Below are 24,841 nucleotides of genomic sequence, written 5' to 3' on the forward strand. Positions count from 1 at the left end.
GCCGGTTTTGCAATTTTTACAAACATCAGTATGGTTAGTCACTGGGAACCCTGGAGCATTGCAAAATGATTCAAGGTTGTACAAGGTTGTACAAAACAAATACACCAATACATCTCACATGATATGTGAAATTATATTCAATGAAAAACTTTCCTGTTTGTAATCAGCCACTGATATAAACTACCTAAGAAACCTGATTGAGTAAACCACACTAGTTCCTTGGTTTATCCCACATAAAGATTATATCATACTTTGAAAAAAGGGGGAGAAAAAGTCAAGTTTCTTTCCTTCCTGTAGTCTCTTTCAGCACCGCCTGAAAACCTGGAACATTTCTCTAAAATACAAGCACAAAGAGACGTTCATCTTACTAAAAAGACAAAGTCTCACTGAAATGAAAAACGTCCTGACAGTGGGGGGCTCAGCAACAGCACTGTTGTCCAACACACACACACACACACACACACACACACACACACACACACACACACACACACACACACACACACACACACACACACACACACACTTTCAACAGAGAGCATCGTTCAAGTAGATGGGCTTCGTCCTGACTCACAGTAACACACTGATGAGAAGAAAACATTACTCGTTTGTTATTTTCATGTTTTCTCATTAATATAATTCTAACACAAACCTAATTGAAAGATCATTGTTCACAATGTAACGCAACCATTATTTTGTGACCTAAGAGAAAACACAAGTGAAAAAAGTATCCACAAAATCTCTCTTCATGTTTTTCACCTTTTGAAATAAACTCAGACTAGATCTTTCTCCTATCTGTTCATAGTGGTTGCCATAACAATGGTTGACATGACAGCATCATATTAGTGCAGTTGATTTTTTTTTTAAGGTCTAAAACAGTAGTGATGAGGTTGGAGAGATGGAGGGGTATACAGAGGCATCTGGTTGCCTTTCATTGGTGAACAGCTCTGAATGATGGCACCCTCCACCAATCACTGCCTTTGAGACCTGGCGCCTCGTCGCCGCCTGCCGCGCACTGACCTCTCAGGCTTCAGCAGTGCTGTCTGGAACGAGAGAGAGTGTGAGAGAAGAGTCACATCAGGCTCATATCTTTGCAGCTGCCAGTGGTGGAATGACTTTGCACTGCAGTCAGAACTGCACAATCATTGAGAAGACTCACAGCACCAAACAGAAACTGCTCCCTTCAGCAAATCCTTTACACTGAATCCTGCACAGCAAGCTTGCACAACCCAAGCCCCCCTCATGTCTTGACATTATATTATCTGATATTATATGACATAATGTGATATCATTAAAAGGCCCTAACACCAGAGTGCTGAATATTTTTCTTAAATGCTGGTTGTTAGTGGCATTTCTTGTGCCGCATTGTCATTAATGTGGTATTTCTACACTTCAAGGATGAAAAAATTAAAATACTTCGATTCACTGCACACCACCTATCTGATGCTATGAAGATGTCAAATAGCATTATATTAGCTTCATTGTTCTTTACACCCATGCTAGCAGCTTTGAGAGGAGTCAAAGGATTTTAACGGTACCATTAGGTCTGTGTGATATGACCAAAATCTCATATCCCGATTTAACACATCTATTGTTCCGACAACGATATAAATCACAAAAATGTAAAAATTTTCTGTAAAGTCTGTGAATCTCGGGCAGCTCGACTTACGTAAAGTGTTTTTAGCTGGGAGTCATGTACCTGAAGTCAAATGTTTGAACCAATGCATGAATCTATACATTTTTAGACATAAGTTCTGTGTATTTATTACACAGCGTGCTGCGGGGAAAAGCCTGTTCTAACGTTTGAGTCTAAGGTTTATTTTTTAGCACCTGACGGCTCTTTGTTGCTTCTCATCCGTAAACACTTTGCATACTCTTTCACATGATTCACTTTATATTGAAACGTCTCAACAGGATCTTGAGCTTTATTGTGAAAGGTTTATGTGGAAAATAAACAAGCGGACGGCGGAGCCACGCGATGGTTTTACCGTTGTTGTTGCTAACAACAACGCATAAAAACAGTTGCCTGTCTGTCCGTAGTGTGGTTATATTAAATATAAGAGAAAGAGAGCATTTGACGAAATTAATATAGCCACTACAGTGACTATCAAAACGATGAAAAAACATTGTCGTAAACAGCTTATTTTGCGACACCACGAAACAAACAATAGCGTAATATGAAAGATTTTCATATTGTCATCCGATATATCGTTATATCGAACAGCCCTGGGTACCATGACTCTGTGATGAATGCTTATCGATCAATGGTTCTTTACTCATTATATAGTTTTACTTTATTACATTTTGTATTCACTCATATTATAGTGCCTCTCTTCCATTCTTTACCTAACAAAACAAAACTGAATACATGATTTACTTTTATGCCATTTCTTCTGTGTGGTTTTGAGTGCCTATTCCACAGTATACAGACTTTAGGCAAGAAAAGATATAGTGTATGATTAAGTTTTATTCGAGGTGTCGAAAGATTGTTTGTGTTTCCAGCCTTACATACAAATGATGTTTGGCAACGAGCACTGTTACCATAAACTCTATTGAAGTCAAATCTCACTTCAAAGTAAATGACTTAATGTTCGTGGAGATCAGTTTGTGAGATCAAATGTCTAAGATAGCATCAATAAACAGGAAATCTATTACTTTGTTTCTGCAGTACTCAGAGAAGAAATAAAAATATAACACCTTGTTGATACTTGGGTCTGATTAGGCCTCTGGACCCACTTGTTACCCGGTTTCAGGTTTCCCTACAGACTGTTTTAACAAGTACATGTGTCAGTGCTGCCAACTCAACAGCTGTTGATGGATTTTCACCAGAAGCCATGCATGTTAACCTCAAAGTGTGTTAACATGCAAGTCACATATAGTCAATTAAAACATGCCAAACTGTGGAAAAGTAACAGCAACAGCAAATACCAACAGCTGGGGGAAAACAAGGGCCGTCTTTAAGACTGCAAAGAGTCTGACTAAGAACATTTGAATAGAACTGGTGAGAGGTAAACAACAACCAGCCCTTCTGCTAAAGAACAATAAATCCATAAGTCATCGAGAGGGAGACAAGTCTTACTGTAGCCTTGGTTTCCTCTAGTGCTGTAGCATCCACGTCTCTGAAGTCTTCTAACACATTCTGAAGCCTGATAAAGTAAGAAACGCATTAGTATGCACTACAGTATGCCAAATACACCTGACAGGACAGTTATTATAGAACTGCATGTGGGAGACACTCTGATTTTTACTGGAAATTGAATTATCCAGGCAACTTTCTGTATCGAGTACAACTGAGAAATTAACCATCTTAAAAGGAGTCTTACGTTTGTTTCCTTTTCCTTCCTCTTCTGGCTCCAGCCGCTGCTCCTGCTTGGTCCTTTGTGTAACCAGAAATCATGTTACAAGGTTATTATGATTAAATCATGCATCATTGTTTTACATTTCAGCTACTTAAATTCATCAAAAGCCTATAACCAACCATTGTTAAAGTCCACATTCTGGTGTCTAAAAGAAGCAAAAACATTTTTGCCTTTGAGTATAAAGGAAACAGAAGACTTGGGCACTCACCATTCCCTGTTCAGAGTGCAGCAATGTCCCAGTTGTCTCTTCAGTGGGCCTACTATTGCATCCATCCCCAGGACTGAGATACCCTACTTGGGGAAGATGCCCCTGCCTATCCACACCTGGATCTACATAAGGGCACATAGATGCAGCAGGCCCAGCACAGTCTGTCTTGGCCTCCTCCAAGTATATAGGTGGAAGAGGAGGTTCTGGGTGAGTATGTCCCTCTACCATAACTGGTTTCCTTTGTAAGGGGGACACAGACCCATCTTCAGTGGGTTTGGGTGTCCCTTGGGCTGGAGAATGGGCTGCTGCTTCCAGACTAAGTCGGGATAAGTCTGGGTTGCGTAGGGAACAAGCCCGCCGTGGGCTAAGGGAAACTGGGGCACTTGCCTGTGGCAGAGTTGGGACAGTTGTGGACGGTGTATGGTGCTCCACAGGAAAAGAAACTGGAGGTAAGGCACAGAAGGGTGAAGTGGGGTCAGATGGCCCCAAATGGGCCCCATCTTCCTGCTCTTTAGCACTGACTTGAAGAAAAGAGGTATAAATCGTGTCCATAAAAGAAGTATAAGGATCAATGACAGATCTGCCCTCAGATCCTCGCTGAGAGCCTGGAGTGGATTCTTGGGCAGGAGCTGGAGCTAGAGCTGGAACAGGACTTGGGATCACTTCAGGAGTGATTTGACTGGCTGGTATGTCTTCCTGTGGGGCAGGGCTTTGCACTTCCTGCAAGGATACTGGCTTCTCTCCCTCTGAGGCTGGAGCAAGGTTCAGCTAGAGGAGCAAAAAGAAAAAGATATGTTAAGTAACTTTCAAAGATCCAGAAAGTATTAGAGAATTAAAAATGTGTTTTCTCTTTGTTGCAAAATTGCCTAAAATTATATAATCCTCCATTTATATATGAACATTCAACTTTAGATTGTCTTTATATTTCCTTAAAGCATCCAGGAGGAAAACAAATCTAAATCTTTCAACATCTGATGATGCTGAATTCAGTCAGTACAATGTAACACTTGTCTGAGCGTGGATTTAATTTTTCACTTACAACCCCCCCCCCCCAAAAAAAACAAACTATTTTTACACGCTTCCAGATCAAAACAACAGGGCTTTTTTAAAATAAATGATAACATCTGTAAAGTATTGATGCAATATGAGAAGAACTCAGATGTGAAGCTTTATGACACAGATGTTGCAGCGGATATAATCTGCAGCTGCTATAACTGAAACATTACAGCCATTCCCAGAGAAAAGTTAGTGTCTTAACTTTTTGGACACCATAGTTCACTGAAGAAAAGAAAAAAAAACAACATATTTTTAGTGAATCTAGGAAACACCATTTCTCAAATTGTGGCACATTATTTTGTGCAGCACATATGCATTCACATTCACCCACTTAGGATTTTCTTAACAAATGCAACATGGTGTTTGCAGCCAGAGGAAGGTTATTATGGAAAACAGCAAATCCTTAACACTAGTATGTACAGTAAAGAAAGGATAAAAATGCTGTGTTCTCCAGACTTCATGCTAGGTATGTACCTGTATGTTGTTGAGTAAGTTGATTGCTCCATCATGGCCCTGTAGCAGTGGCATCCCCAAAGCAGAGGCCTGGACTGGTGGTAGAAGAATGGAACCAGCTCCAATCCCCACAATGTTATGGAGGCCTGTGAGGCCAGGAAGATCTCCTATAAAGCAAAAAATACACTAATACACAGTGTATAAAAAATACTGCAATAGAGTCCCTGCAGAGTTTAAAGTTTAACACTGAAAGGCAAATAATATTTATTCCTAAAACAATGAGAAAGACATATAACACAGGGTGTGTGCGAACTCACCTAATATAGCAGAGTTCAGCAAAGTGGGGAGTAACTGTTGGAGGATGGGGTTGTCCTTGCTTTGAAGAGATACGGGTATGAGCGTGTCAACACCAGCATCTGTGGGTACCTGAAGTGAATATAAAGGTTTGGGGGTTTCAGACAATGAATTATAAAATAAATAAAGTATGGCTGAAAAAACCAGGAGACATAAATTCTTCACATATATTAACTTAGTATTTCAGTATAAAAAAAAAACTAAACAAAAAAAGTTTTGGAGAATGCACACATTGCATTTTTGCAAAGGCTGAAAGGAACACCTCCCACTCCTCACACATTATCATCATCATCATCATCATTATTGCGTTTCTTCTTTTAGTTACTGTTGAGTGTTTTTTCTATGTTCATATATTTGAACTATAAACAGGATGAAAAACTATCCATTCATGCCACATGCCAATGGGTACATTAAAACAGTAACCAAAACCAATTGTAAAGTGTGAGGGTTTTATTATAAAGCAGGGTAGCAAAAAAGGAAAGAAATTTGGGAAACTAATACAGTAAAAAACAATGGAGGAGTTAAGGAAATGAGTTTAGTTTTTCCAAGGGAAACTAGGATGACCTCAGAGGAAAGAGCTATAGGAAATCGGGAGCGTACCTGAGGTTGGGTATGTTGGGTTTGCTGTGCAGGAGCTAATTGGGTATTGGGAGGCGGGTGGAGCTCAGCAGAGCTCAGGGCAGCAGTGAGCAAGGCAGGGCTGAGGGGCAGGAAGGCTGCAGAGGGAGGAGGAAGAGTGGCGGGAATGAGTAGAGACTGAAGGGCTTGGATAGAGCCTTCAGCTCCTGCAGGAATAGGAAGGAGGCCCTGAGTGACCTCCAAGAGCCCTGGCCCAGTTAGGGTTGATGGGTCCAGCAGGCCAGAGGTCTTATCCAGACTGAGGCCCTCTAATGTAGTAGAGATCTGCTGTGACTGCTGAATAGGAACTTCCAAGCTGACCTGGCTCAACTGACCCAGCGCAGATAGAGGTAACAAGGAAGCCTGCTGTTGCAACAAGGAGGCCATTAGCAGAGCATGAAGGTTGGGTTTTTCTGTCAAATCAGCCTCCTGCACTGCAGAAGGGGCTGACGCTGGGGCTGGAAGTGGATTCAGCAGCCCTAAAAGGTTCAGAGGGAACTCCCCTTGGGCACCACTCAACAGGGGCAACAAGGGAAACAGATGATTGTTGTTAATCTGCAGTTGCTTTTGTTGTTGGTCTTGGTGTTGCTGCTGTGCATCTTCTTGCTGTGTTATCAGTAACTGCTGCTGTTGCTGCTCTGACTGCTGGTCTGACAGATTATGTGGTGGCTGCGGTGCAACACTGGCAGGAGGTACTTGTGCATGTTGTCCTCCCAACCAAAGGCCCCCTAGGGGCAATGAAGCCAGGACTGTGGGGTCCAGGACAGATGGTACTCCTCCTGTAGACGACAGCAGCTGGAGCAGCTGCTCTTGGTTCATGAAGGGAAAGGCCTCTGCCAGACTTAAAGGAGTGGCTGAGTCACCTACAGCTGAAGGGTTAGGAGGACTGTGATTCTCTCCTTGACGAGAGGAGCTAGTGAGCCCGGGACTGGTGGCTGGAGGTTTGGTCAATGTGAAGATCTTTGGGTCCCCAAATTCAGACTCCTCCGTTCCTGTGGGAAAAACAACAATTATTTAAATCTGTTTAAAGTGACTAATCATTCAACACATTTTTATATGGATCTCGTGCTGGATGGTATGCATCAGTTATATCAGTTATCACTCTGATTCAGAGCAACAAGAAAAAAAAATAATGCACCCCTTGTTCTTGACATATATTGCTCAAAAAAATAAGGAACCATTTGTTTATCACAGTATAACCAAGCGGTTAAAATTTAGGGATATCAATCTCTCCAGTTAGACAGCATAAACCAATGGAGGAACAAAAGGACCAAGTCCAGTGCCCCACAGACTGTCAGAAAGAGACTCTAGAAGCATGAGGTCCCTACCATCCTTTAGCAGGACCACCAGAGAACACGACAACTGGCAGACCTGCCACTGGTGCCATTTTCTTTTCACAATGGTTGCCACTTCTTAACTGGACAGATTGATATTCCTGAAGTTTAACCGGCATGTTTTACTGTGATGCTCCCTTATTTGTGTATTTATTATCTTGTGTAGAATAATCTGTAAAGCCCATTTAAAGGGGGAATTCAGCTACAAATACAACTCACATTAAAAATAAGAATGACAAAAACAAAGCTGATGTCTATATGTGTAGACAACCAAATTAATTCAATAAAAATTACAAGTTTAGGCTGTACTTGTAAAACTAAAACCATGAATAACATCCTCACCTGCAGTTTGATTTCCTGGGGAAGACGTCTCAACATCAGAGGTATGGCTGGAAGAGTTGCCCTCCCCTTGGGGAACATTAGAAGATGCTGCGAGAATGGCCAGGACGTGGTTGCTAAGATCTAGAGGCTTTGGGGAAGTGGATACCCCTACAGGAACACTGCCTTGAGGATGACTAAAGTCCACTGATGTAGGTTCGTTCTTACTAATAATCTCTCTTGTGACAGTGCCCTGAGGTGAGGCAACCTGTAAAGATGAATGGGAAGCAGGATCTACTGAAGGAATGTGATTATCGGTTCGTTGATGCTTGCCAAAGGGAGATGAGGGTGTCTGCTGAGATGGGCTGCTGCTGTTGTGGAAATCTGAGTTTGGTAACACTGTGCACGAAGAATCTTTTTGAAGAGGAGTTGACTTAGTGGACTGACGATGAAGATGAGACTGCGCTGATGTGAACTGAGAGGAGGGGGGAGGAGGAGACAGTGGCTGTGGACTCAACGGGGGAGAATTAGTGTTATCTGTTCGGCAAGGTGACCGAGTCGACGAGTCCCTGACATTAGACTGATGGGTTGGAGATGAAGGTGACTGCTTGGGGCTCTGTTTATTAGTGTGTCCACCTCCTTCAACAGACACAGATCCAGACTGAGCTAAGGCAGAGCTGGATGCTGAGACTGTGGCCTGCGCATTCTGCAAACTGAGCAGGTGTAACAGGGCAGACAAAGGCTGGGTTGGAGGATCCAAGCCAAGAGGGGTGGCTGTGGGTGTCGGTCCTGTAGTGAAGTCCAGGGCCTCATTTGGGCGCAGAGGCCTGGAAAGCTGTGCCGTCTGTCGAGGAGCAGGGAACCTGGGCATCTGCCCAGAGAGGAGTTGATGATGGTTATCCAACATGATGGCATTCTGATTCTGCACAGCTGAGGTAGAGGAAGAATGCAAGGAGGAGGAGGGGAATGAAGTGGACGAGGAGGAAAGATTGATAACTGTAGCAGAAACAGCATCTTCTGGTGGGGTCTTCCGCAGCCCATTACAGAGCTGCTTGGTGTCTGTTAGCATGCTGAGGACTGTGGGAGATCGACGCTGCCGCTTCCTATACGATGTGTTACGCTCTGCTGATTGTGGCAGATGGGACGAGGAGGAAGCCAGGGACTGGACCAGAGAGTGGGATGGAGGAAAGAAAACAGTCGAGGCTGCTGCAAGGGAGGGATGGGGAAGCCTAGAAGAAGCAATGGAGGAGGGAGAGTGGCTGTTATGTAAAGTGCTGTTTGTTACCTTTGATGCCTGTTGCTGCTGTGCCTCTTTCAGGACCTCCAGAGAAGAGGCCAAGCTCACTGCATTGCTGGCCACATTTGACCTCTGGCCCTGGGTTATCTGGTTAGCCAGCTGAGCCTTGGCAGCTGCAGAGAGGAGGCTACTCGCAGGGAAAGAAGCTGGATGTGGCAGCTTGCCCTGATGGCTATGGTGGTGGTTCAGATATGGCCCCAGAGGTAAACTAGAGGGCCCTGCAGAGTTCAACCCAAACACTTGTGATCCTGCAGTGGAGGTTGGAGTCTTTGAGGACTTTGAGGAAAGACCATGAGGGTTACTACTGCTTTGGTTGGTCAGTAAGGAGGGATTATTAGGGTTTAGGAGGTGGTGATTATTAGTGCTGCTATTGCCTGAGTTCTTGAACTGCTCCAAGATGTCTTCCAGCTTGTATTTGGGAAGCTGGGGGCTGGGGTTTGGAGAGCCACTGGGAAGTGGGGAGTGTGGAGAGGAAGAGGTGGATTTCCTTCTCTGAGGCAAGTTATTTCCCATCAGCGTTCCTCCTGCTGCTGGTAAGCCTCCTCCCTGCTCAGACAGAGAGGATGGAGAAGCTGATGGGTGGCAGGAGCGCTGGTGTGGAGACATAGACATGTTATGGACAGAGGGAGAGAGGGAGGGTGGGGTAGAACCTCCCACAATTACAACATGAGGATGATGAGGGTGAGTCTGTGTTCCTCTTCCTCCTCCACCAAGGGTAACAGGGGACGAGGGGGGAGGTGAAGAGAGGGGTCCTAGCCGAGGAGAAACAGGAGTCTCTGGGGTTTTAGGTGTTCTTTGACTTTGACTTTTGCTTTGAGGAGTGGGAGTACAGGGTGACCTCTGGGGGGTGCTGTACGCTGGAAATGAGCTGGAGGAAGAACTGGAGGATGCTGAGAAAGCAGGATGGTGAAGTCTTCTCAAGGCATCTAGTGGATAGTGAGAGTTTGTGGCTGGGTGAAGGACAGAGGAGGAGCCATTGTAAGGATAAATAAAATGGTGAGAGGATTTAGGACTGGTGCAGGGGTTTGGGTGAAGGTTGTTCTGGGGTCGAGCTGGGACTGGATGGAGTTTGGGACAGAAAATGCCACGGTCCTCTTCTTCACGCTCTGTGGATTCGCCCTTTGTATCACGACCGTCCACCCGATTGCTCATCTCTGGAAGTGGGAACAAAAAATACAGCTTGTTACTCAATTTTCCCGAGCCCACTAAATGGTTTACAGAGTAATTATTGTGAAAGACAAGTCTGGCATAATTTCTTGTCCCTTTAATGTCTGAACTGTGATATAATTGCCAGAAAATTCTTTTTTAAGGAATGTTTATTGAACAGTCTGACAAAAAATATATATATATATAAATTTGCATCACTTTTAATTCGTAAATTTTTTACATCTGTCAATTTTGTGCAATTTAATTGCTTAAAAAAGTATTGTGAGATTTATTTAGGTTTTTCGATACATTTGTTGTTAAAGGCTGTAAGAAGCATTTAAACAACCAATTTTTTAGTAATTGAGGTAAATGGTGTGAAATTTGTTTTTTTCTAAAAATCAAACATTGAAATTATAACTAATATGTGAAAAAGAACATTTTACTTTTGTTATCCAATGGTTGCTGAATAATCGGAATGGAGGCCAAGCTATGCAATACAAAAATATCCCAAAACCAATTAAAATTAATAATAATCTAGAGAAAAGCGAGCAGTTATCTAACCAACCAAAATGAGAGAATTATGCACAGATGTGCATTAATGAAGGAATATAACTGCACAGAGTGCATAGGAAAGGCCTGGTTCAACAGTTGCTCCTCACCACCCCATGTGGCTCTCCAACTTGTCGTGTATACAAGGAGTGGTAACACTAATAACACCATACTAAAATATCCAGTTCACATGACTTGAGTCAGAGCAGCTCTACCCATTCAAATAATTCCTATTTTACCCAAATTTTTAACAGAATTGAAGAGAGTTGTGTCTCAACACTGATTTTTACCAAAATACAAACAGTTTTTGGGTGGAAATAAGATACAATAAACTCGAGGAAACAAAGCACGCCAGAACTGGAAATCTTCATTTTCCTAAATCTCTTCTGTTCTTAGGGTGAAAGGACATCAATACTACAGCAGTTTGAATTCTGTGTGGCTAACAGCTGCTGCATTCAACAACACAAATGCAGATCTACAAGAAACAAATTTCCTTTCAAACTACACCTACCAGCCCCCACAGGATTTCCGGCAGTCACTGGCTACTCATGCAGATGGTCAAATCCACTCCCACATGCATCTCACAGTCAAACACATGTGATCCATAATATGGATGCAAAATTATGTGTGTAAGTCTGTGGCTTAAAGTGTAATAAACTGCATCGAAACATTGTGGATTCTGTTAGAGTTTCTCTGATATTCTACTAATCGAAACAGAGTGCAAGAGAGTAGAATGGTGAGCTAGAAGGAACTGGATTTGAAGGCTGACTTGAAGACACTTTATTAATAACAGCCTCTTAATTTCATAAATGAAATTTCATCTTTAATTGGTTCTACGATCATGGTAATACTTATCATGTATTCTCATGTAGAAATGTGTGCAAAGTCCTTTACCTGATGTTACTGCCGTGCACACAACACTGTCAACATTAAAGGCTGTGAGGGGAACCTGTCAACATCGTCCATAGAGACTTTATTCAAAGAAAAATTAAAACCCAGCATTTTCTGATTTTCAGCTTTTCTTTTTAAGGAAATATGTAGAAATTAAGAAAAAAGTATCACTCAAATGTTTATGTTTTTTTATTAGATATTATCTAAGAGCAAACTGATAAATGAGTACCATGTCTCAAACCTACTGCATGTCATTGCTCACCTTGGTTACCTGGATGATGAAAGCTGGCAAAGGGCAGCTGTGAAGCCTGCATACTCCGACACAGGGCAGCCATTGCCACCACTTTCCTGCGATGATTACAGAGTTTGGTCATGTCCTGCTCTGCTTTGCCCAGTGGCTGGCTGTGCTGTTCCACCTTCACACCCACTGTGAAGTTGAAAACCTGCACAACAGCAAAAAGGAGGATTAGAACAAATTCAGACAAAACTTTATGGAGAATATGTAAATAGATTTTCTCTGTACTTTTATGTAACTGTTACACAGTAGTTTTTGCTTCTCTTAAGTATGTGAGGTTCTGTTTTGGTCAGGATGACGTAAATTTTGTTATCAGAGGGTGAAAGCGAGACCCTGTGCAGACATCTGTGTCCCAATCAATTTGTTGTGACTACTTGAACAGACAAATCTAACTAGACATGCTTCCTATAAGTATTCTCCATGCCGACTAGGAAAAATGTACAACAGCTGCTTAGCTGTGATCCACAAGTATATTTGTGACACAAGAATGAGAGTGAGATTAACACCACAGAGCTTACTGAATCTAAAACTCTGTTGTGTATTGCCAAACCTTACTAGAAACACACAAATCAACAGCACAAACAAACTGACAGACTGACAACACCTTGTTGATGATGAGAGGACACTCGAGGCCACATTTGCAGGTGCCATCAGTCATCAGATAGGTCTTGACCTCTTCCAGATTGGACAGGGTTGTGCCACTGGGACTACAGGAAGAAGGCAGAGAGAAACTGTAACAAATGAGACACAGTTAAAGCACAAACTCTGCCCTGGCTCTGAACCCAACACCAGCCAGTGCAAAATGTCAGAAAAATGCAACTATGCGTAGGGTGTAAAGGGGTGGACAATGATGTATGACAGGAGTTGTTCAAGGCCAGAAGAAAATTGAGCGTGACACATAATCGCAAGGCATAGCAGCCACAGAAGGAATTTTTCCTTTCAAGAATCATTTGTAGGCAGCATTATGGTGCAACTGAGCCAAATCAATTTGAGCTCAAGCTAAAGCTGCAGCTCTCAGAGCAGAGACATGTATACTGTTCATTCTAGGAAAGCGTTTGCCAACCTTTAATATCAACAAAGTCATTCATGAACAACTTATGGGAGACCAGCCATTTATGGGTCTACATCCATACTAGCCACTGGTAGTGAGGTTCAGCAAAACTAGGAGTAAGGTCTCAGCTGATAAACATAAACTACTTGTGCATTTTTCAATTCCATCATAACATTCATGCAGTTTGTGTTTTTTTTCCTGGTTAGAGCCATGGGGAGCTAATGGAGAAGGGCAAGAGAGCTACATGCTTGAGACTCCCAGTCATGAGTAAAAGTTTCCCTGCTGACTGTACAAATGTGCAGAAGATAATTATGAAAAAAGGTTTGATTCAATCCAGTTCAATGAGAGAAACCACTAGTGTCATTTGCAAACACTGCTGACCCATACGAGAGTCTGAAGGACACAAATCCACTCCTGTGGTGCTTCTACACCTGTAAAATGCACAAACTGGCCCAATAATTAAAAAATATTCCATGGAGAATTGGCAACATATAGCACAACCTCCTCTGAAGCGTTAAGTCTCAATCAGGGTATATCTAACAAAAAGCAAAGTTTCAGAGTCTTGCTCCAGGGCTGGGGTGTCTGGCATTAGATAGGTTACTAGTTAGTAATGCAGGTTATGGCTAACATTAAAATGAACAGTTTAAAAAATAAATAAAAAATGAACAGTTAATTTCAGCCAAGTTTCTTTCCAACTCAGTGGCTAATAATGAGTAATACAAAATTTCATATTTACAATGTCACATTTTATGTCTAAATTCAAGCGTGATCCAAACCACTGCTCAACAAAAATATTGTTATCCAAATGGAAATACTTTTTTCTCTGCCTCAGCTGCCCAGTATTTTAAGGCAAAGGGAATCCTTTCACAGCAAAAGAAGAGGGCAAGTGTGGAGTGGAGCACAACTGCAGTAAATCTAAGAAGTCTTTAGGTGATCTTCAGGATGAACGACTGATAACAAAGAAAAAAGTATGTTTCTCTTTGGTAGAAACAACATAATATATATATAAAAAGCCTAAATCTGTCACTTGCTTTTGAGCCCCCACTAAGACCTAGTATGCTTGAAAACACAAGTATTTAAAACCACCAGAATAAGAATAAATAGAACCAGAATAAGTGCTCACCAGAATAAATAGAACATTATAATTAACACATTTAATTTTACTCACTTTGCACTGCCTAAAAGTGCATAAAACATTTTCTTGTCTTCTTTGTTGTCTATAGCTAGAAACAAACTTCAAAAAAACTAACCCAAAACCGCAGTCATCCTGCCAGGTAACATCCCCCAAAATATGTTTGCAAAACCAGTACTGTCATTTTTCAAGAATACATTATGTAACAATTATTCAGTGGTGTGCTTTCAAAACCTGTTGCCCAACTATTAAAAATCAGCAAGTTCATGTGTGTGGAACCAACGTACCTGACATAGAGTACCTGCCCTCCTTCCACTCTCCTCTGCCAGCCGATGGGGACGTGTATTGCAGTGGTGTGGACCCCATCCTTGTCCCCACTGACAGTATCACTGCCTCCCATCATTTTGTAGCCTGCCAGCACCTTGAAAAGCAGGAAGTGTTAACACATCTTGTCTTTTAACATAAGGAGGGGGGTAACATGAAGGTATCATGTAGTAACAGTTCAGCCTGTCGAGAGTGGACCCAGGGACTGTGCTGCTAACGAAATTTTAACCATTGTGGTATCCCCTACTGCACAACTTTACTTAAACACAAAGAGAAATCCAATGCTAAATACTCTTATAGGGGGGAAACAGTTGTTTAGTCTCAGCATCTACTTTAGGTTTCAAGCCATCTATCCTCCCCCCTCATCCTGCTATCTCTACATTATACGGGTTGTCAAGGGTGTCTATACTAAAGCCTCTATGAACCAGATGCTTACTCATCCCCAACCCTTTCATCTGGGACTTGTTGGAGTCTAACCAGAAAAATAGTTCAATTTTTCATGCTTATGCTACAATAAATTTTGCTCATCTCTTCTGAAAGAGCTTTCCTCATTTAACTGTATATTGTGCACGTATCAGGGAAGTTCACTAAGCCTGAGTGAGTCACTGAAAAAAGTAAACACACAAAAGATGAGTGAATCTTTCTGCAGTAAAGATTTTGCAATCATTAATGTTTTATTTCAAGCAACCTGCATGCTTAATGTTGAGGTCACATTCAGCTTATTACACAACATCAAATATCAATCTCGGATATCAAACATTACAAAATGTACCCTATGCATGGTGATGAAATCAGCCAAGATCTGAACTAAAGTAAGCAGCATGAACATGGGAAGCACTGCAAATTAATTCCACTCTACTAATTCAGCATCATTTCCTTTACTTTTTAGCTGTCATCTGTGTGTCGAAAAGTTCTGGGAAAGTACCCAGCAGTTTCTTTTCTTATGTCTGTGATGAAGATAATACAAGCCCCTAGAGAATGAATGTGATGTAAACATGTTGAAAAGGGGGAGTGGCCACAGCAAAAGAACGGTTTTTGGTTTATTATCAATGTAAAAGTAATACCAAGACAAACAAAAAGAAAGTTGCATACCTTGTCATCTTTGGGAAGCCAGGATCTGTTTTGGCTAGAGTATCCACTGTCCAGTGTACATGCTGGTGGGTTAGAAGCACACTGCCAGTAAAACCTGACTTGCCCAAACACCTCGACTTTCTTCAGCTATGAGGCAGATCCCTCTCTTGAAGGATGACTTCTGCAGATTTATTAGTTCAGTTCACATCAGAGTAGGGATGTGGGTGAAGGTGGAGAGCCTGCAAAGAAAGGTGGAGGTGGATTATGTAATCTGGCAGCGACCCCCGCGGTAAAGACATCGTGCAACAAACCTATTCTGTAACTGATATGATCTAAGCGTGTTTGAAAAACGACGACATCAGATGTATTAGTCTTCCCCAGAAGAACTTCAGAGTAAGCTCTGGCTGCTTTGAAGTAGAAGGGTGTGTTTGCCTAGGCCCGTAGTTTACTCAGTGTTTAGCGACAGTATAAGCAGCTGCAACAACCAACTCCGAAGCGAACACGCTGGCACATGAAAGAGCAATTAATATAGCTCTGAACTGAAGTATCCTTTTTTTCTTAATTTTGTATCATAAATAGCGTAAAGTATGAAAAAAAAAACATCCCACAAAGTACACGGCTCATACACGGCAGCTAGCGTCCAGGCTAACAGCTAAGCTAGCAAGCCACCCTACTTTGTACTGTGTTGTCGTGACAGCTGTCAGGCGCACAAAACACTCCAATACAAAACTCTTGCCCGTTAGCTGCAGTAACAACACACGACCCATGCACAATACCGCGTTGTGAAAAAACCTCTTATAAATCGGATACCTACATCACACTTTACTTATTGATATCCGTTAGCTAACGTCAATATTAGCAGGTCCTACCAACCTTTTCTCTGCGTCAGGCTCTGTGTTGGCGAAGTTTTGGAGTCTTGGCTTTTCTGGCTCGCGGGAGAATCAAGAGTTAGCTGGCTAGCAAACGGGCTAGCCAGATAATGTTTTGAAAACGGCTGATACTTTAATAAATGAGCGCAAAATAAGTCACTGTGTAATCCAATTCCCGTAGCGGTGTGCGCATTCAGCTCTCAGCATTCATACAACGTCTGCCAGTCCGACTTAAAAACAAAGGGCAATAACGCTTCATTTTACTGCGCCTGGGATCTCGGAGCTAACGCTGCAACCAGCTAGGCTAGCTAGCCAGTCAGCTAACTGACTGAAATTTACTTGATTGTGGAGTGTCCCGACAAGACTGAAGGCTGTCCCGCTCCCGGTCTGCAGCTATCCAGCCGTTGCTTTGCTTTCTCTTCTGCTAAACCGTGGAGCTTTCAGGTATATTCCCACAACCATAACGGCCCATGTAATCCCCAATTCACAGTTGCCCACTGTTTTTTTTTTCTCACAAATTCCGAGCAAAAAATAATGGAGTTTTTACTGTTGAGCATGCGCATTAGATGCTTAAGGAATATTGTACCCGACATGCAACGGGACCTTTGTAGTGTTCCAGACAGACCTGAATGAAGCTGTGTTCAGCTCCTTGACAGAGGACATGATAATGACAGAATAATAACATGTGTTCACTTGACAATAGTGGATTCACTTCCGCCTGTCTACACTGCATTTGTGGCCCACATCACGAATTTTATATGAAAAGTTAAACATACTCTAGGCATATATATATATATATATATATATATATATATATATATATATATATATATATATATATATATATAGTAAAACATAGTAAGGGGCATATCATAATAATTCATATGCACACAGATACAGCATGATATGGAAAAAATATGTTTATTATAAAGGCCACCGGCATTGTTAATTTGAACAAGTGGGACAAGGGGAAAGAGATGTATTGAAGACAGAAGGAGAAATTGTATCTGATTTCCCCCCGTCATCGGTGCTCAGTCCAAGGTCCTCAGCTGTTGCAAAGTGTCAGCTTGACATAGGACCGCTAAGCCTGGCATGCACACAAGCACACACCCAAAATCATAGATACACATCTCCAGATATACACTCAAACTACAACCTAAAGTCACTTTGGAAAATATCTAAAAAACACAGAGGGACCAGACTTTTTGACAGCCCAGCATCCCGAGGGCCTGAAGTGAAGCTGCTTTGTAACATACTGACCATACAGGGCTCTGGTCATTGCCAGCAGGTGAAAACCCATTCACTGAGATTTTGCCAGCACAACGGATTTATGATTTCTTCAGTGCGATCTGTACAAATTTAGACAAAAGGTAGGCCAATACTGTAGTTTAAAGAATGTTTTTAATGAAAAAATGTTTGTGCATGACCTGTGTTATAATCACTCAGTTTATTTGAATTAATTTGAGTGAAGTTCCATTAGTTTTAAAACACGAGCTAAACAACCCCAACTCTGAGATTATCTCTGTCACTTTACAAACTCAGATTTTTTTTATTTCCATAACATTTTTTTTATTTTTTGTTGCTTTTTTCCAGGCTGACAGAGGCAGCCAAATTTAGCTGTGATGAGATTAAATTTCACAACCCTAGAATAGTATAGAAGACGAGCACATTCTAACACTGCGTGGATATGCAAGTGCATGTAGCGTTCACACAGACACAGGAATATATTTTCTATTGTATTACCACATTTGATACTTCTTAAATACATTTTTAATCAAAACCAAATGCAGGCTTATTTTCTGATATTTCTTTCAACTTCCCTCTAAGAAGTTCAGAAATGTGTATTTAACTTTTCAGTAGCACCTACTTTGAAAACAATTTGACATAATAGTGGATATGGGCTAAGTATTTCAAAGTTTTGAGTAAACAAATAATTAGTAATACATTCTCTCATGATATAACTTTTATTAAATTGTCTCATAATCTTTTGGGGGGAAAAAACAACACCTAACTCTTTACTTTCTAGGTGGAGGTGAACTAACGCTGTCTACATCAAACCATGGAGCCGTAAGTATAATTCTTAAAATCAATATACTCGCCTCTTGATACTCATTTTATTGGCTTAGTTGTAGCACTTGTTTACCATTTAAGTCTTAATTCCATTTCCTGTTTACTAAATACTGCACTAGCCCATGCCATAAAAATATTCTAGAGCATCATGTCTAAAGCAGCTCTATGTCCACTTGAAAGAATGTGCGGCAAGGATATCCTTAAACAAATTGAGTCTTATATTGCCATGATTCTACTATTTTAAGGTGGAATGGCAGTTTCACTTTTACTTGTGTTTGGTTTTTTTAAAGATTGTTTATATGCAAAACCTTGTTCCTCACTTTATATGCTTACATGTTCCTTTAGAATTAAAAGTGATCATAATGTTGAGAATAAACAAAATAACTATCTATAGCCGCACCAGTTAACCTCACTCATGGCTGAGTGTGTTTTTTCTTTGTGTGTGTGTGTGTGTTAGGGACGATGACAAAAACTCTGTGGATATCCATGACAACCCCCCAGCTCCTGACAATGTAGTGAGGGAGGACGGAGACACTGTGAGTGACAGCACCATGTCAACCCCCCGCCATTAGCAGTGCAATTCTTGGGCTGTTTAAAATAGCCACCAACTGGGACATGGTTGCAGTGCAGCATCAGCTGGAAACAATATGAGCTTAAGTGTCCCTGTCTTATACAACCTTATGGAAAAAAACTGAGCACTGCTGGCTGATCTGGATTAGTCATCGAAATGTTATTCACTAGGTCCTGAAAAGCTAAATGTAAGACAGAGATCAGGTACCAGCTGATAAACAAACAAGGCAAGACACTAATGTAACACTTTACAACACTGTGTGACATTGACACTGGCAGCTCAGTATGTTTAACATTTAAAAACTTTAATAACAACTTATATAACAACTCTATCACATCTTTGTTGTTGGGTTTTTTTGTCTGACATATGTCCCTTGGGTCTGTAGGTCTATTTCATATATGAGGAGGAAGTGGAGGTGGAGGAGAAGGAACCAGAACCTCCTTCAGAGCTTGTCCGGGTCAATGACAAACCCCACAAATTCAAGGACCACTACTGCAAGAAGCCCAAGTTTTGTGACGTCTGCGCTCGCATGATAGTCTGTAAGTGCTGTTTTTTTATATTAATGATATAAATAATCAATCATCATATAATCCCATAGGTATTTGTTCTAAAAATTGAGACTGTTAATTTTGGTTCCTCATCTTTCAGTGAACAACAAATTTTGCCTGAGATGCAAAAACTGTAAGACCAACATCCACCACTCATGTCAGTCGTATGTTGAGTTTCAGAGGTGTTTTGGCAAAATTGTGAGTTTGCTGATGTGCACTGAATATGAAACTATATTTGTAACATCTGCAGTTTCCTTTTACTGCCCTTGAGAGTGAGAGAGATATATTTTTTAAAACTTTTTTAAAAAACTTTTTTTCTTCTTTCCTGTAGCCGCCTGGATTCAGAAGGGCCTACAGCTCCCCTCTGTACAGCAGTGACCAACCAGACCCAAGTGAGTCCACTGAATCTGGAACGGCAATATATCTCTTGTGTATATAAATTTCTTAACCTTAAATTCAAGGCTGCTATCGCAAAGGAAACTAAGCACGGTGTCTGCATTTTCTCTTTAGCAACACTTGCAGTCATTATATTTAACAAGCTGCATTTAAAGATTTTTAAACTTAAATGTGCTTGAAATGATTAATTTAATGACAGCAAAATTTAAAAAGAAAAACATTTTTAAAGGACAGTGCAAAGCAGACGTTCAAGCAACATTCTGACCTTTGTGTTGGGAAATAATATTTCTTAGAAAAACAGCAGAATGTGTTGTGTCACTATAACACTGATCCTTTTATCCCAGTGCGTCATACATTTAGTTAACACTAAAATAAAATAAAAAAAACAAGTAAAGTGAAACAGCAAACACTTGTTTGGTTATTTTCCCTCCATAATTCACATTCACTTACCTTCACTTTGTTATTTCCCCTGGTCCTCCGTGCAGCAACTGAAGTGGCTCCAACTACTAAATATCAGTGATTTAATAAGAAGAAGAATTTATCACGATGGTCACGGTAATTTTAGCATTTTAATTCTTTGGTTTGTTCTTGTTCCAGGGGGAAATGATTGTACAGTATACACCCTTAGTGACTTGAAAAAAACAATAATTGTGTACACAAGTTTATAATCTATAATCTATACAGGGGTCAAAAGTATACATGTGGTCTCAAATATATACATACAACCCCACTAAAAATTGGTTCAGTGTCTCTCAGCAAGGTATAACCTGACCAGAAAAAATGGTAGTCATCAACGAGCTTCTGACATAATGATACACTTGACCATTCATCTTGGCAGAATTAGTATAAATTTGTTGGCTTCCTGCTATCCAACCAGCCATGTTTCAACCATCTAGCTGTTGATTTGAGGTGAATTTGAAGAATTTGTAGGTAGTCCTCCTTGTTCATTATTCCGGCCGCTTTGTACACTATAACAGTACCACTGGCAGCAAAACAGCCCCAAAGCATGATGCTACTACCACCATGCTTAACAGTTGGTACAGTGTCCTTAGGTCTGAAAGCTTCACCTTTACTCCTCCAAAAATACCACTTGTCATTGTGGCCAAATAGTTATATCTTTGTCTTGTCTGATCATAACATTTTTCTCCAGGAGGCATTTGACTTGTCCATGTGGGCTGCTGCAAATCTTGACCAAGCTTGAAAGTGGTGTTTTTGGAGCAGAGGTTTCTTTCTTGGTCAACACCCACTCCGTCCAGAGTGATGTAAAAGTTACTACACTGTGGACAGTGACACTGGTATTTGAACAGTTTCAAGTTCATGGCAGGCTTGAATCTTAGTGGTTCCTGGGTTCCTTCACTCTTCTGCAGGTGACATTCGAGTCTTCTTCCAGATCTCGGCAATCTGGTGACACATTTGAATAACTTATGTACAATTGTTTGAACTGATGATCTTGGAATCTGCAGATGTTTAGAAATATCTGAATGAGTAAATATAGTTTTCCTTTTTAGATTAACTCTTCGGGATCTTGAAAACATAGACTAGTCAATCTAGTGCAGTGTAGCAATTCTTATACTCCATGTTGATTTTGTGTTTATCCCTGTCCTTAACCAGACAACCCAAACCGTAACGACCCAGTTTTCGACACCCTGCGGGTTGGCGTCATCATGGCAAATAAGGAGCGTAAGAAGAATGAAAATGATAAGAAAAATGTAAGCATACATTTCTTAATCAAAACATAAAATCTATGAATTTCAACAGTTTTCAGGGACTGACTCACTGCAAACAAAATAAATACAATTTATGTAATCAAGAAAATGCAGTGTTTGAAATCATTTTAAGAACAGATTTCATGTTTTATATATAAAATATGAGATCAGTGCTGGTTTTTTTTTAAACTTTTTATTTTGTACTATTTCCAATTTTATAGTACATGCAAACAAAAATATGAAAAAAGAACACAAAAGAAACAAACTAAAAGAAATAAAGGACACCTAATCTGTGGAAGAGGGGAATCAGTGATCAGTGCTGTTTTAACACTGCTGTGTCCTCTAGATGATGATGATGATGGAAGAGGAGGAAGAGGAGAACCAACAGCCCAAAGAGAATGAGGAGGGAGGAGAAGGTAGAGTTAAAGCAAGAGCTTATCTCTGTGGTGTAAAATATGCAAGTTAGTCATAAAAGATATGATTGTGTGATGTCTGATACTCAAACAGGGAAGCCTGATGATAAAAAAGAGAAAGGAGGAGACAAAGCAGATGACAAGGTAAGCAGTCGATTATTTCATACATGTAACGCTTTGTTGCTAAGTAGCACCATACGTGCATGTTTTGTTTTTAATTTAAATTTAATAACATTTGCCATATAAATTAGCATCCATGCTTTTTTTGTCCCTAGACTAAAGGCACTTTCTCCCAGTCCCACTATTACCTGGCTCTCTACCGCTTCAAGGCCATTGAGAAAGATGACCTTGACTTTCAGTAAGAAAATCACAATCAAATCTGAACACTAATGAATAATTATTTCTATTTTGTTAAATTTAATCAACTTTCAGTTTTAATATAAAGCCAGTGACAAAAGCACTTACTGAGAATGTGTTTACTAGCCCTGGTGATCGGATCACAGTGTTGGATGACTCCAATGAAGAGTGGTGGAGAGTGAGTTAAAGTTCTTAGAGGTTTACAAATGCTGTTTCAGTTTGTGCTATTGATGATGAGTACACAAATTCTGCTCTGTGTTGTCAGGGAAAGATGGGAGAGAAGTCCGGCTACTTCCCCGCCAACTACCTCATAAAAGTCCGAGCATCAGAAAGAGTTTACAAGGTGACGCGCTCCTTTGTGGGAAACAGAGAGATGGGACAAATTACACTTAAGAAAGACCAGGTAACTTCAGTATGTGTGTGTGTGTGTGTGTGGTTTAAGGAGCTTGGAAAGAAAAGCATCTGGGATCTTTAAGTTTCCTTGAAGATGTTACACCTCTCATCTGAGAAGCTTCTTCAGTTCTAAGAGCAATTGGTATAGAGTCCCAGATTTTAGGATCAACAGGGGGTCTGTGACCCTCTTGGGGACACTCCCATAGGGCTTAAAATCTGGAACGCTTTCCTTTCCAACCTCTTTAGACTACGATGACCTGGATGACTGAGAACCTTCACAGACAGGTATGTGTGTGTGTGTGTGTGTGTGTGTGTGTGTGCGTGTGTGTGCGCACACACATAAGATAGTGCATTTTCTTTTCTGCAAAAAAGTGTGTAAAACCACTTGAATTAAAGTCAAAAGTCTGCACTTCAATACATTTCTATTGTTTGATTTGAAATCCACTGTGTTTTTGTACAAAGATGTGTCTTTTATAAATTATGACCCAAATTGTAAATCAAAGTTCTTTGTCTTTATAATAAAAAGGTTGCTTAATCTGTTGTCACTCTGTGTTTCAGATTGTGGTGAAGAAAGGAGATGAGAAAGGCGGCTACTTGAAGGTCAGCACTGGACGCAAGCTGGGCTACTTCCCTGCCGATCTGCTGCAGGAGATCACTGTGACTTAATCAACCTGATATGAAATGGAAAATCCATTGCATAATAACGAAAAGTATTAGCGAGAACTGGAGGTCCTGATTTTCTACATTTACTACTAATAGAAAAGCTAAATATAGCTGTGCCTTTGACATAATGGTTTAAAAGTCATTTTCACTAATGCCTGCAATGAAGAAACATTTAGCTGATTTATTGGTTTTGCTGTGAACGGCGTAGTTATGCAAGTGTTTGATTTAATTTAAAGTTTGAAAAGAGCAAAATTTTCTTTGATTGGATTTGTAAATAATTTCACATGTATGACTCTGAAAACCTTAACCAAGATAAGAAAAAATCTGTGTAAAAAAACATCAGTGCTATACATTAAATTGTTTAGTGTGTTTGCACCATTTAATACAATTAAGTGGGTGTAATGCTTGTAGTGCCTAAAGAATTAAACCAAAAATGCTCTTAAGAACTGTCTGTGATGCTTTCTTTAAAATGTAGAAAATAAAACCTCATCTGAGAATAAATGGTATATTTATTTTTTCTATGGCTTGTATTCTGTATTAGTTTGCCGTGAAGTGACCATTTCCGAAAACAAGGGGTAGTCAGCAGCAATGACTCTTCCCTGAAGTCATGTGCCATTAAAAATCCATCAATCAAAATTTTTTATAAGCAGTTTCATAAAGAAACTTTTTTCCTCAGTGAAAATATTATTTTTTTATTTATATTTACTGCATCATATCATTTAATCACAATTACTAAAAGGAAGCTTTTTGGTGGCACATAAGTTAAAGAGAGCGTTACACTTCAAGACAGAAAGCCTAACTTTTACATATAAAAATAAATATTTTTACAGATAAAGACTTTTATGGGATTACCAAATCCAGATAAAGAAGTGCTCTTAATATGACCTAACATGTCTCCTACAGACCTCTCACACCCTTGTTTACTGTAAGTTTGGTCAGTGCAGCGCTAAGGGCCTGGGTGCACATAATCACAGACGAAAGAGATGGGTCATCTTGGCATCCTGAATGTGTTACTTCCTCAGTTTGCTCCAGGATTTTGACTATAGCCTCTGTTAAATCAACTGATGCTAAGACATACCCACAAAGATCCATCTGTGCACACTCTGCTCCTGTATCTCTGAGTTTAGCTTGTCAGTTTGTCAGTATTGGTAATTTGCCTGGCAGCACTGTCTACACTAACCACAACATGACACCCTTCAGTAGCACCTGTCACTATTCTGATGCATCCATTATTAGGGACGAAGAGCTCAACAGTAAATCTGCGTGGAGCCATGCTCTGCCACTATTCAACAAATGTCCTGCAGCTGTTGCAAGACTTCTATAGGAGTGTGAACTCTTTGAGGAACCTTCATACTGAGCAATGCACTGATAGGCTTGTGTATACCATATCCACCCCCTG

The 24,841-nt window shown here is 40.6% G+C and overlaps 2 protein-coding genes across 3 annotated transcripts; one reads left to right on the forward strand and one right to left on the reverse strand.

The window, feature by feature from the left end:
- Positions 1-746: 746 nt before the first annotated feature.
- Positions 747-16,866, reverse strand: mbd6 (methyl-CpG binding domain protein 6). Its single transcript, XM_085345402.1, has 13 exons — positions 16,330-16,866; positions 15,478-15,695; positions 14,349-14,482; positions 12,483-12,585; positions 11,846-12,026; positions 7,725-10,151; positions 6,031-7,040; positions 5,394-5,502; positions 5,098-5,243; positions 3,568-4,335; positions 3,324-3,376; positions 3,080-3,146; positions 747-1,043 (listed from the first exon to the last, which is right to left on the reverse strand). The coding sequence occupies exons 3-13, from the start codon at positions 14,462-14,464 to the stop codon at positions 972-974; spliced, it is 5,052 nt and encodes a 1,683-aa protein (XP_085201528.1). The 5' UTR covers positions 14,465-14,482; positions 15,478-15,695; positions 16,330-16,866; the 3' UTR covers positions 747-971.
- A 550-nt stretch (positions 16,867-17,416) lies between these two features.
- On the forward strand, positions 17,417-23,895 carry stac3 (SH3 and cysteine rich domain 3). Of its 2 annotated transcripts, none has more exons than XM_085345406.1 (13): positions 17,417-17,695; positions 18,352-18,392; positions 18,853-18,931; positions 19,352-19,505; positions 19,615-19,712; positions 19,846-19,906; positions 21,522-21,619; positions 21,963-22,032; positions 22,124-22,173; positions 22,305-22,387; positions 22,513-22,564; positions 22,652-22,789; positions 23,338-23,895. In XM_085345406.1, the coding sequence occupies exons 2-13, from the start codon at positions 18,385-18,387 to the stop codon at positions 23,443-23,445; spliced, it is 999 nt and encodes a 332-aa protein (XP_085201532.1). In that variant the 5' UTR covers positions 17,417-17,695; positions 18,352-18,384; the 3' UTR covers positions 23,446-23,895. The 2 variants fall into 2 exon arrangements, with proteins under 2 accessions (XP_085201532.1, XP_085201533.1); XM_085345407.1 differs by having other exon boundaries at positions 17,417-17,613.
- Positions 23,896-24,841: the final 946 nt, after the last annotated feature.

The sequence above is a fragment of the Diplotaxodon limnothrissa genome, linkage group LG20 (assembly GCF_057381915.1).
Source record: "Diplotaxodon limnothrissa isolate DT_005_m linkage group LG20, D_limnothrissa_male_GT1.1, whole genome shotgun sequence".
Classification (NCBI taxonomy): Eukaryota; Metazoa; Chordata; class Actinopteri; order Cichliformes; family Cichlidae; genus Diplotaxodon; species Diplotaxodon limnothrissa.

Coding starts and splice junctions, on each gene's coding strand:
- mbd6 (XM_085345402.1), bottom strand. CDS start 14,464: ATGATGGGAGGCAGTGATACTGTCAGTGGGGACAAGGATGGGGTCCAC. Junction 7,041..7,724: donor CCCAGGAAATCAAACTGCAG/GTGAGGATGTTA, acceptor TTTTTCCCACAG/GAACGGAGGAGTCTGAATTT. Junction 4,336..5,097: donor ACTTACTCAACAACATACAG/GTACATACCTAG, acceptor TTGCTCCTCTAG/CTGAACCTTGCTCCAGCCTC.
- stac3 (XM_085345406.1), top strand. Junction 19,713..19,845: donor AGAGGTGTTTTGGCAAAATT/GTGAGTTTGCTG, acceptor TCTTTCCTGTAG/CCGCCTGGATTCAGAAGGGC. Junction 22,790..23,337: donor TTACACTTAAGAAAGACCAG/GTAACTTCAGTA, acceptor TCTGTGTTTCAG/ATTGTGGTGAAGAAAGGAGA.